The 12,253-nt window shown below is 44.4% G+C and overlaps 1 protein-coding gene across 1 annotated transcript in view; it reads right to left on the bottom strand.

Moving 5' to 3' along the window:
* The window catches only part of ITGA8 (integrin subunit alpha 8), a 182,768-nt gene extending 171,957 nt beyond the window's left edge, over positions 1–10,811 (bottom strand). Inside the window, exons 1-2 of the mRNA XM_036844499.1 lie at positions 10,473–10,811; positions 9,650–9,783 (exon numbers count right to left, since the gene is read on the bottom strand). Of these exons, the coding sequence (XP_036700394.1) occupies positions 9,650–9,783; positions 10,473–10,678 (340 nt within the window). The 5' untranslated portion in view covers positions 10,679–10,811. The remainder of the gene's footprint in view (positions 1–9,649; positions 9,784–10,472) is intronic.
* Between the last annotated feature and the right edge of the window lie 1,442 nt (positions 10,812–12,253).

Raw genomic sequence — 12,253 nt, 5'->3', positions numbered from 1 at the left:
CCCATATCTTCACATCTGTTGATGGAAACACCTTCGTTTCCTTGCCATGTGTCTGCTTCTTACCATAAATGTGGGGATTGGGACCATAGCCCCAAAGAACTATGCTATTTCAGCTCCCCCCAAAAAAGGTCCTGAAAAATAAGTCCATTAGAAATAGAAGAAAAACCTGTTTTCATCGCATTTGCAAAGACAACCTCTTCTATTGCATTTCCTTTCTAGTATTCTTTTAAAGATTGTGCATAAACAATTTTGATAGGTGTGCGTAAAAACACCAATCTACCACAAAGTGTTAGATATTCAAATAAGTTGGCCTGGCCAACCTCCTAGGTGTGCTTTGGTCTACCAAACGTGAGGAGAAGAAGTAAATGTCAATTCCAGGCGGAAGTTTTAATAGACGATGTGCAATTTGCCACATGCCTTCCCAGTTAGAGGGACCTTGAAAGCACGTATCAATAAGGAATCTCCATCAGCCTGGGTCTTTGGGTCACTTGAATAAGCAGAGGCTCCTCTCCAGTTCATATTAACCAGATAGTGTGAAAAAGCAATAAACCGTGTTGGTTTAAGCCAGTGATTTGGGGTTATTTGATACTACAGTAATCCCTAGGCACTCTTTGGCTTAAGAAATGTAAGGAGAAATGACTGTTGAAAAATATTCTATCCTATGGATCCAACGGGTTTCTTTTGTTCATGAATTCTCAGTGCCTTTTCAAGGAGACTATATATCATAAGTCTCAAAGAAGATGTGATGGTTAATTTTGTGTGTTAACCTGACTGGATCATGAGATGCCTGGATATTGGACTAAACATTATTTCTGGATATGTCTATGAGCGCGTTTCTGGATGAAATCAGCCTTTAAATAGGTGGACTCAGTAAGACAGTTTGCCTCCACAAACAGCTCTCTTATTCTAAAAGGCTCTAGAAACTGTCATGTCAGACCACCAAGCCTATGTTTCTACTGATGTAGGAGCAATCTAGAATGAAAACAGGTGATACACTGCATCTTCTTATTTTTACACATATAATTGTCATTGAAAACACCCTTGGTCTTCAGTATTTTGAAGCATAAACACCTATACGTAAATAAGTACATTTCTAAACTACTCTACCACCTACACCCAAGACAAAAGAGGAAGCAACTAAGATTGCTTTCAGCTAATACAGAACCTGAATTGTGGTTTTCCATTGTTAATCTCCATAACACTTCCGTGAACTCAATAATTTCATTTAGAAATTTTTGCATGTTTCATTTTATCATTATTTTTCCTGATCATAAATAAATACCTGTTCATGGTTTTTACAAATAAGTAATAAATGCACTAGAAAAAGAAGAAAAAAAAAACAGTTTTAATTACATTTCCCAATAGCCTCTCATTGCCTATCTCCTCTCGTACTCTTCTACAAGTTGTAGACACAATTTTAAATTTTATGTTTTTCACTTTTTTTTAAAATAAATTTATTTATTGTTGGCTGCATTGGGTCTTTGTTGCGCGTGGGCTTTCTCTAGTTGCGGTGAGTGGGGGCTACTCTTTGTTGTGGTGCGTGGGCTTCTCATTGTGGTGGCTTCTCTTGTTGCGGAGCATGGGCTCTAGGCGCGTGGGCTTCAGTAGTTGTGGCACACGGGCTCAGTAGTTGTGGCTCGTGGGCTCTAGAGCGCAGGCTCGGTAGTTGTGGCGCACAGGCTTAGTTGCTCTGCAGCATGTGGGATCTTCCCAGACCAGGGCTTGAACCCGTGTCCCCTGCATTGGCAGGTGGATTCTTAACCACTGTGCCACCAGGGAAGTCCTCACTTAATATTAAAACAAAAGCATTTCCCCATTTTAATCCTGATTCTTGGTAGGCTTCATTTTTTTATGGTTCTGTAATACCCAATTGTGTGACTTATACCATCATTTACGTGAGACACATCCATATGTAGGATGTTTGAAAATGTTATTTTTTAGTGTTATGCCCCTTTTCTTCTAAAAAAGGATCTGCAGCAACTTTAGAATTAATTTTTGAAACATATTTTCCACTGGGAATTGTAGAAAGAGAGAAGCCAGAAAAATACCAGAAAATCGTTCCTGGAAAATAAGATGTTCTGGGTGGTTAAGAGAGAGGCACCAGGACATGGGCTCAGGGTAAGTGGGGACACGGGTGTACGTAATAGATGCCGAGAGGTAAGCTGTGCCATGACGTATTATGGAAACCATATGGTAAGAGGCAGGGGTGGCTTATGCCAGAGGCACGTGGGCAAATCATGGGGAATGACAACAGACCGATCTGAAATGGAGCCATAACCTGCCTGGGGGGAGTTGGCTCTGACCCAATACACCTCGGGTAAGATTGCTGTGTGTAACCTGGGCTGTGTAGGGTCCTTGCATAAACCTATTCCTGTAGCAATGGTGTGTGCCCTTCTCTCTCATCTCTCTCATCGAAATCAGGGCAGATTGATACAGAGGCTTTTGCAATATCATACACAAATCTGTGGCCATATGTCAAATATCAGAGCTTAAGTATAAAATTGACCTAATGTTAATAAGTTAATGCTCTGCAGTGCAGTTATACTGCTTTTGATTACTACAATAATGTGTTTGAAGTAAGACCTCCTTAGTTTAATGATGATCAATGAGAGGTCCCATGCCTGAATTTCAGCAAGGATATGAGAATTACTAAGTATGACGCTTCGTTGCAAAGATTTATTCTGATTCAACATGTTTCCATTCACAGTTTTCTTGCCAAACACATTCGGAATATAGTATTCTTTATTTAAACAATGTATAGAAGGTCTGACGGTCTGACACATTGTTTGCCCCTATTTGGGGGCAGTAAGGTGACTTACTTAGCTTTTCAGGGATGTGTCCTTATACTTCCAGCTATTATTACATCAGACCTTCCTGTAGTCGAAGAGTTTAAGCCCACATGCTTATAGCAATGGCCATGCTCCATAATGTTTTTTCTTTCTTTTTTGGTTTTATTTACACACAGTACAATTCACTCTTGGTGATGTACAGTTCAATGAATTTTGATAAACACATACCATCATGGATCCACCATCACAATCAAGATGCAGGAAGTTCCATCAGCTCTCCAAATTCCCTTGGTCTTCCCCTTTGGAGACAACCCCTCTTTCCTACTCCTAATGCCTGGCAACCATTTCTATAAAGACTTATTTTTATAATCTATGCTTTACTTCTACTAAAACAAGTAAAAGGGTAAATGATCACTTTGGCCATTGTCTGTGGATCTAGAAGAATTTCTCCACTTGCAGACCTTTGGGTCTAAATCTCAGAGATCCAGGAGCTGGCCTTTCTGCAGGGCTGGAGACGAGCCCCATTCCCTCCCAGCTGGTCTGAGAGCTGCCTGGCTGAGGTCCATAACAGAGCAACACCGGTGTATTAGGTAGAATGTTTAAAGTATAAATTGCTTATTTGTGCATCACGATTTGCTTATCTACCTTAAATCCCCATATAATGTAACCCAGAATCGAAACTACTTTTAATCTATTTTAGCATTTCATTATACACGTACACCTTGCTTGATGCACTAAAATGTTATGTGAAAATGTATTTGAACTGAATTCTGAAAATTAAATATTTTTAAAGTGAGCGCTTTTAAGAAGATCAATAATTAGTTTTTTATCTCTCTTCCTCAAAAATCCGTGTTTGTGTATCTGGATGGTGTCCATCAGGGCACTGCTTAGCTGAGCTTGTTAGAAATGTCAGCAATTCCCTTCATCAACACAACTCACAGATACAGGACTCTGTACACGACAGGTAAAGTTTGAACTCGCACATCACACCTGGCTGGCTTCAGTGTGCCAGTGCGTTTTTCTTGCCTTCGCAACAATTTCAAGACAATTTCCTACGTTCCTCCCAGAATGCTGCAGCTGCTGCATGGATTCTTCCTGCCAAGAGCCTGGACGCCTGTTGCATCACACACACGTCCAGCTTCTTGAAGGAATTTTGCAGATTAAGCAACAGGCGCCTAACGCACATTCTACTCAACTAGCCGTAGAGCAGATCTGTTTCCCATTTCTAGTTGGACTTTCAAGGACTTCCGTTTTCTAATTGCTTCCTCCGGTGCTGTGAGCTGTGGGGACCGCTCCCCCTTCACTTCTCATGTCAGGACTTTGATGGCCGTTGCCTTTTGTCACATGAAAGTTAGAGCCAACTGCGAGAAGCTGAGGGATGCTGGTTGCATCTGTTGGGCCAGCCTGTCAGTCATGGGAGCCATCATGAGCTGCTTCTCGAATAAGTAAGCCTTCCAGCTTAATCACCCCTGATGACTCAGCGGGATCAGTAATTAGCAGAGTAAGCTTTCTGCCCTAATCTCTGTGTGTATGTGTGTGTGTGTGTGTGTGTGTGTGTGTGTGTGTGTATACATATATATATATTTTTTTTTCATGTGTGTGTGAGAAGCAAAACTTACCCTAACTCTGGCAATATTAATTCTTAAAAGGAGCAGGTTATCTTTGGGCTGCCTTCCGCCTTTTTTGTTTTTTCCACTTTCAGTCGAACTTACTGGAGTCCAGATATCTGCTATCTCTGAGTTCTATCACCTTGGTGTTATCTCCTCTGTCATTTACTGGGATAGCTCTGCCCTGCATTTGCCTTTGCTTTGTTCCTGAACAAAAACTGGTTTCTTTCTGAGGAGGTTAGAAAAGCAAGACTTATGTGACCAATATGTTTCCCAACCCTCACATGAGAAAAAGGGCACACCCAATGCTATGGAAAAACAACCCTGTACCAGTCACAGCGCCAGATGCTTTAAGCTGCTGCTTATTGTGGGCTCACTCGACATGAAATGAAAAATAAAACAGACCCCTGCCCGCCCCTCCACCCCCAACAAAGGCTTCCGGGCTCGAAGCTAAAACACAATTCCGAAAAAATCTTACCATTCTAGAGCTTTGAAATACCCTAACCAAATTGTCTTCCATTTTAAGTTTTTCTTTTTTCTTTCTTTCTTTCTTTTTTTTTTTTTTTTGGAACACAAAGATGCTAAATTAAGGCCAGGCAAATTCTGGTAGTCTTTCTCAGATGACTTCCAAATCTCAATGGTACCTCCCACCTCTTCCTGTTCACTCTTTAAGTGGGTCTCTAACTGGGAGTGTTCCCAGCTATTTGCCCCTCCCTGATTACTAATGCTGTGATGATTATCATCATTATTAGCACATGCAATTATCTTTCACTGCAAAAGGTTGCATTGGAGCATTTAAAACAATCAAATATTTGTGTACTATGCTTTTGTTACCACTGTTGCAATTTGCCTTTTCATCATTCCAAAGATGGAGTGTCTGTTTCATTCTGTCTCATTCACCCTTCTTCTAGCTGGAGAGCTGTAACCTAGGAGTTTTTATGTAATCCACACATGGGTTTGGAAAACGTAGGAAGAAGAAAAACAATGAACCTTGGAGTAGATTTAGAAAGGAGAGGCATGAATTTGGCAGATGCGATGTTTTACATTTAAGACGTGGGGCACAGTTTAGAGGCAAAAGTGGAAGAAATCAGTTCGGTGATGGGGGAATTTTATTCTAGTGAAGTAAGAGGGAAAGCCAGGAGGGAGCTGAGAGAAGGACATTTTTGGAGCCACTTGATTTTGTGCAGAGCAGGAAAATTATCTACCCTTTTCCCTCCCCACCACCATATGCTTCCCGAAAGTTTTCTTTTTTCATACTTGAAAGGACCACAGATTTTAATAGTATTCATACATTTGAAGTGCTAGGCAATTCCCAGCTTCCTCTATTTTTGCGTTTATGGTAAGTAATTTTTTTAAATCCAGGTTATAGGATAAAGTAAAAATAAAATAAATGACTATTTAATGAAAAAAATTTCAAACGCAAAGGCAGAAAGAAAAAAAAAGGCAGTTGACCTTAAATAAACTAAGGTTCAAGATCACAACCAGATTCACGGACTAAATTATAGGCCAGTCTCCCCCAGTGTCTAGGCTGAGAGAGTTTAGTAGGTTACCGCAGCGAGCATTAATTTATAGACACCCCCCGGGGCCTGAACAAGTTGAAACAACATCATTAAAAGGTCAAATTTACTTAGAATGTCTCGAATTCAGATGTAACAGTAAAAGCAGACAGGGTGGAAGACAGAGACAGTCATGGTTCTCTGTACAAAGGTATATTTGCAATGTGATCTATATTGATGCCCGAGGCATCACACTCTATTATGTGCATCTCAGTTTGCGGATGTCCAGCACTCAGAGCCCCTACTTTGTCAAGCAGAGGAATTTTCTTCCTCTTTGGGGGAAACCTGCACATTGCTGCCCATGGGCAGAGGGTAGGACAAGAGGCAGCTGAGGGGGCATATACAACCCATCATTCCCACCAAGACAAAGGCTGTCTCTACGACCTCTGGTTTCCACAACCTTCTACCCAAACTGCTTTCCCCTTTCAGATCTTCTCTGGAGGATCATTTTAACTGGAACCTGTGATGGTAACTTTGGGGCGGGGAAGTGGAGGAGGGGGAGGGAAGGTGAGCAGTGCCTCAGCTCCATAGGATCTAACCTTGAATTTGCAGTCTGTTAGGACCAGCCCTGCATCTACTGTTTACCATTGTGTGGTCTTGGATGTATCTTTTAAACACCTTTGATGTCTGTTGCCTTACTCATAAAATGGGTTTTACATGGTCATTTTGTTGTATGGATTAGAAATCATGTGTATAAGTGACTGGTACATAGTAGGTGATGAATAAATGCAATGCATCTGGTAGCATTGACTGCAACACCCAGAGTCAGAATGCCTCTGTTTCTGCCTTTCATCTTTGGTTCCTAGATCATACTCTGCTCACAGAACTGACACTTGAACTGGAAATAGCTCTACAGGCTCCTGCTGTCCTTCCCTTCCTTTCACAGCTTTGCAGCAAATGGCATTCACTGGCAATTCCACCGTCTTGTGGCTCATGGATAAGGTCGTTGGTAGAAATGATGTGTATGTAGTGTGCTGGCCCTCACTCAGTAGCAAACCCCTGAGCCACAGTCCTCTGATTCCTATTCCCCCACCCATTCTCAGGCCAGTCCCAGTAGCAGCCCAGGTTCCTGGGCCCACAGTACCCCCTGATGGCTAAATGGGGAACTTTCTTTTCTCAGTCATTCTTATCTTCTCTCTCTGAAACTCCCCCAGGCTTTCACCGTTCACTGCTTTGTTCATTCCATCATAGACCATTCATTTCTTACAAATGTTGTGTGGCCTCCTATGCCTTGCTTTTTTTTTTTTTTTTTTTTTTTTTCATTTCTTGCTCACTTATTTCAGAAACATCCATCTCCCTCCCTGTTTCCCTCACTTTGTTCCACTTAATGAACCCTCAAGTTATGGCGATTATGGTTGCAAGTATAAAATACTAGGATGAATGCACCTCTCAAGAAAAAAAAAACCCAGGGAATTCCCTGGTGGTCCAGGGGTTAGGACTCCATGCTTCCACTGCAGGGGACAGTGGGAACTAAGATCCCGCATGCCGTGAGGCAAGGCCAAAAAACAAATAAAAGAGAAAAAAAAAAACCACATCCATTTAGGAGTGAAATAAGACATAGTTGTAGAACCAGCAGCATTAATCTCAAAAGCCCTTTGCGATATCCAGATGTCTTCCTGAGAACCTGTGCAAAAGGTGCCATCTACCCCCCTCTTTCTCCAAGGAACACTGATGTTTTCTCAACACTCATTATTTTCCTATTTATTTAATCGCCAAAATTGTACTAGTTTGTCCCCTACCGTTTCATTGCAAATATAATTCAGCTACAGTAAGGGTTAAGTGCATTCCTATGGGTTATTCTGGAAATCAAAGCACGATCTTTCAGCATTAGTTCTCTATGGGAAACTGAATTCAAAGCTCCAAACAGTTGCTTTAGAATGAACTTTTGGGAGATGCTGCCTATTGTAATTTAACATTGGAAATTTTTGGTTGGGAGTGGTCAGTTTTCAGTAATTCATATTGATGTCTGTATTCTCTGGTTTTCATTTGTTGAACGGTGACATCTACTGGGATGAGTACTTAGAAAGGTATTCAGGTGTGACTTATCTGGACAGATATTGATTCTTCCTTATCAAAGAGAAAATATACTAACCAGATCCTGATTTGATATGCTGATATGTTATGGGAATATTCTAGAAAGTTATTAAATTCATGTCCATGACTATAGATTGACTGTTGGTAAAAATACATCAAATGTCTCAAAATGCAAATGCTAATTTCCCTTAGCTTAAATTCAAGTATGCCAACAGTTTATGTTTTTATTTATCAAGGCTTACATTTAAAATACTTTTTAAAATACAAATGATTTTGACGTGGATTAGTAAAATACCTTTAATTTTATGCTTAATTGTTCTGATTTAGGAAATTTATTCTCAAGCAAGAGGTCAGTAATTAGAAGCATCTAAAGTCCTGATTCAACAACTAATTGAAAGATTTCTTTCACAAATTAATATCAAGTGGTTTAATTTTTCCAGTTTCTAAGAGTTAAACTTTAAAAGTTTATAAAAATTGGTATGAAATAACTGAATTAGTCAATAAGATGGTAAATGAGCTATTGTGACCATATATAGACACATATGAAAAGCATAATTTTAAAGTGTTTTCATAAAATATTTCCTAGTTTGGTCATAATTCAAGCTAATACTTGCATAGGAGTTTTTTCTTTGAAATGATTCCCATATACTTAGAACTGAAATTATTTTCTCCTTTAAAATAAAAACTGCAAATCAGTTAAAGTAACAGGTAAATACCACCCATCCAATTTCATCAAAATTCTGTGAAAATTGATGTCCTACATAAATTCTAAATGAATACTAATGTAACAATAATGAAGAACAGGTCATAAAATAGCTGTGTGGTGCAAAAGGTATTTTAATTGATTGTTCGTCAAAGAACATTATTTGAGTTGACACATTCACATTTTTCTGAAAAGAGGTGTTTTCTTCCTGATAATGTATACCTTTTGAATTCATAAAGTTTTGGAGGTACAAATGAAAACATTCAGTGTTAACGTTTTTGAAAGCATTAAGTTTAAATTGTTTTCTCAAGACCCAAGGAGAAAACACCAGAGGAAACATAACCAGCCTGCATTGTTTAAAATGTATTTTCCCTTTAATTAAATAAGAAACATCTGTCCAGGGATTTTGGAAATGAATGTAATCCATCCACACTCTGCCTGTACTCGTTTGCATCCAATGTCCGATATTTTGAAAGAAAATTCTTTCTTTCTGTAAAGAATTAAACAGCAACATGGAGTGATATCTGGGTCTATAGCAGCTGACTCTTGCCTCCGGAGCTTGGGCACCGGAAATGCTAAGGATCTGTCTTTTCCCAGATTTGACCTTGGGAAGTAACCAAATTCTCTCCGGAATCAAGGTTAGGGTGTAACATCTGCCTTTCTCCAAACCGAGCACTCCCCCTGAAAATGCTTATCTCGGAAGAGTAAGGAAACAGCAGTTACCAGGATGCGCCCAAATACCCACGCTCACAATACCGTTTCCCCTCTGGGGTGCACTCAACATTTTCCTCCCCTTCACTCCGGCTTTAAAAAGCTGGTTTCTCTAGGGACCTGCGCTGCCCACAACACAGACCCATCAGACAGGCCACATGAGCACAAAGAAAGTGGACAGTTGACTCCAGGATGGCTGTGGCTCTTTGAAACCAGGACCCACAGTTGGGAATGACAAGTATCACTTACTGGTGGTGTCAAACGGTATCTGCCTGCACTGCACGGACCCCTCGGCGGGCCAAGGACAGTAGTAGACGGCTCCCCCTTCCACGATGTCTGGCTGGCTGGTGTTGGCTTTGGGCGCTCCCACCAAGACACTCGCTCTGCGCAAAGGGTTGGAGAGGAATCACTCCTTGGGAATCACAAACGTGAGCGCAGGCGACGCTGTCTCTGGAGCCCCACCGAGACTAGGGTCGGGGTCAAGGGCAGAAACGTGTTTAGGATGGAGACCGACCGTCAAACCTGATTTTCTCGCGCAAACCTATGGGCGTCTGAAACCTGGTTTGGAAGAGGGTGCAAATAGTCCTAATTCTTCTCTAGGTGGAGCTATGTATATAGTGAGTTGAGGGAAGAGGGGCGGGCGGGGGGGAATAGCCAAGGACAGAGCCCAGCTGCTTGTAGCAGACAGCACTTGCGCCCAGACCCTTAATGGTTACGGGCTACGTATAAACAGACCGTGTTGCGGTCGTGGTTTTCACTGGCTTGAGTCCGCTCGGTCCCGTTTCCCCCTTTGTACGACGCTGAAGTCTTTGTCTCGGGACCTCCCCGGGACCTTCGGATTCTAGGCAAGCGGCATGTCCCTAGCTCAAAGTTCACAAGGCACATCTAGCATGGAAGGCGAGAGAAGAGGCTGGTGGCGGGGAGCCGGACGGGACCCCCAGCGGGCAGCGCGATGGGCTCTCAGGATCGCCTGCCATCAGGCTGCGGGGACAGGCGCGGGTCCCCCGGCAGAGGGCCAGGGACCCATCCTGGGGCGGGGGTGGGGGGGCCGCGCGCGCGCGGGGAAACTTACGTGCGAGCGGCAGGTACGTGGAAGTCCACCGCGTAGCCGAAGTAGCTGCCCTCGGGGCCGCCGTACACCGTGAGCTGGTCCACGTCCAAGTTGAACGCCTGCGAGGCGGGCGACCACAGCACCACCAGCGCGGCCGAGAAGCAGCAGAGGGGCGCGAGGGGCGGCGCCCGGTTGCCCCGGGGACCGCGGCGGGCCCGGGCGGACATCGCCCTCCGCCCGGCCGGTGCTCACCGGGCGGCGGGAGCCGAAGACCCCGGCCGGGCAGCGGCGGGCGTGGGGCTGGCGGTCCCCGATGCCCGCGGCCCGGGTCGGTGCGCGCGGCGCGTCCGCGGTGACAGCCCCGGGCGATCCTCCGCGCGTCCCCTGCGGTCTGCCGGCCGCCTGGTCCCGCGGCTCGGGGGGCTGGCGGAGGGGATCCGAGCCCTCCTCTGGCAGCGGGAGGGGCCGCGGCGCGGTCGGGGCGCCTCCTAGCGGCGCGTCCGCGCACTGCGGGCCGGAGCCCGCGACTCCCCGGCCGCCCTCGGCCCCGCTGGCGGCCGGCGCCTGCTTCGGCCGCCCGGCTTTCTACATCTCAAGAACGATCTGAGCCTCACACAGGCCAAGTCAAGCCATTGCTTTTGGAAGCCGATCTCCCCCCTCCCCCGGCCCCCGCCGCATGGGGCGAGGGTTTACTCCAGTGTCTCCCAAATGGAAGACTGTGAAAGCGTATCCCAGCACGAGGGACGAGGCCAGACCAAGCCGGGATCTTTGCGTCACCTCTGCAGCCTGAAGACCCTTTCAGGGTCGATGTGCGTTTGTTCGCCTGTGACTGAGAATGAAAGTTTAAATCCAACAATCCCCTCCTCCCCCACCTCTACCCGACCTCCCTGTCGAGGTAACTGATAAACAGAGCAATCCTGGAGATTTTATTTAGGTCTTTCTCAAAGGCACGTGGCGCACGTCAAGTGACTCGGCCCTATATGTCCTTGACCCTGTGTAATTGTGGTGAAGACTGGCAAAGTTGGGAATGTCGGAATTTCCAGTTTACCCCCAGCAGGGGTCGAGGGTGTAGGTTGGAATCAGCAGGAGGTCAAACTTCAGTTCCAATCCACCACCGGTGTTACTGATCTCTTTCTGTGTCTTCTGCTTGGGGTAGGGAGTGAAGGATGAGTAGGGGGAGAAGGCAGAACAGAACTGTGATGTAGAAGCCCTTACATAACATGTGGTCTTCCAGGGAAACAGGACTGATGGGGAAAGAGAGCAATTAAGCGTTAAACAGGGTGGCGCTGGGGTTATATAGGTATAGAGACGGGAGAGGTGCGTAGGGTCTACAGTATTTTAAGGAGATGTGTTGGTAGATTTCAACAGAAACTTGAATATGAGGCTTGGCTTTGGACATTGTGGGCGGAGTGATTGAGGGAAGGTATTAAAGACAGAAAGGCTGGGATGAAATGGTTGTGCAAGGGGTTAGAATAAAAGTGTGGGCTGGAGAGCAGTGGGAGATAGGGATGGACGTCCTGAGAAAGGATCTTAATGACAAGAACATTTATTGAGGCAAAGGGAGCCGGTCTACAGCAAAGGCATGACATGCCCACAGAGATTCCGGAAGTTTCGTGGAGGATGTGTGTGTGTTGGGGGAAGGGGGTCAGTTGTTAGAAGGAAGAGACAGCAAAGCAGCTGTTGCCCAAATGCACTGGCTGATGAGGACGTCGACATGATTAACAGATGGAAGGGAAAGGAAGTCCACAGGGTTAACTAGCAGGAAAAGGGCCAGAAGACTGATGGCAGAAGGAAAGTGAAGG

The sequence above is a fragment of the Balaenoptera musculus genome, chromosome 2 (assembly GCF_009873245.2).
Source record: "Balaenoptera musculus isolate JJ_BM4_2016_0621 chromosome 2, mBalMus1.pri.v3, whole genome shotgun sequence".
In the NCBI taxonomy this organism is placed as follows: domain Eukaryota; kingdom Metazoa; phylum Chordata; class Mammalia; order Artiodactyla; family Balaenopteridae; genus Balaenoptera; species Balaenoptera musculus.
This window is presented reverse-complemented; position numbering and strand designations above follow the sequence as displayed.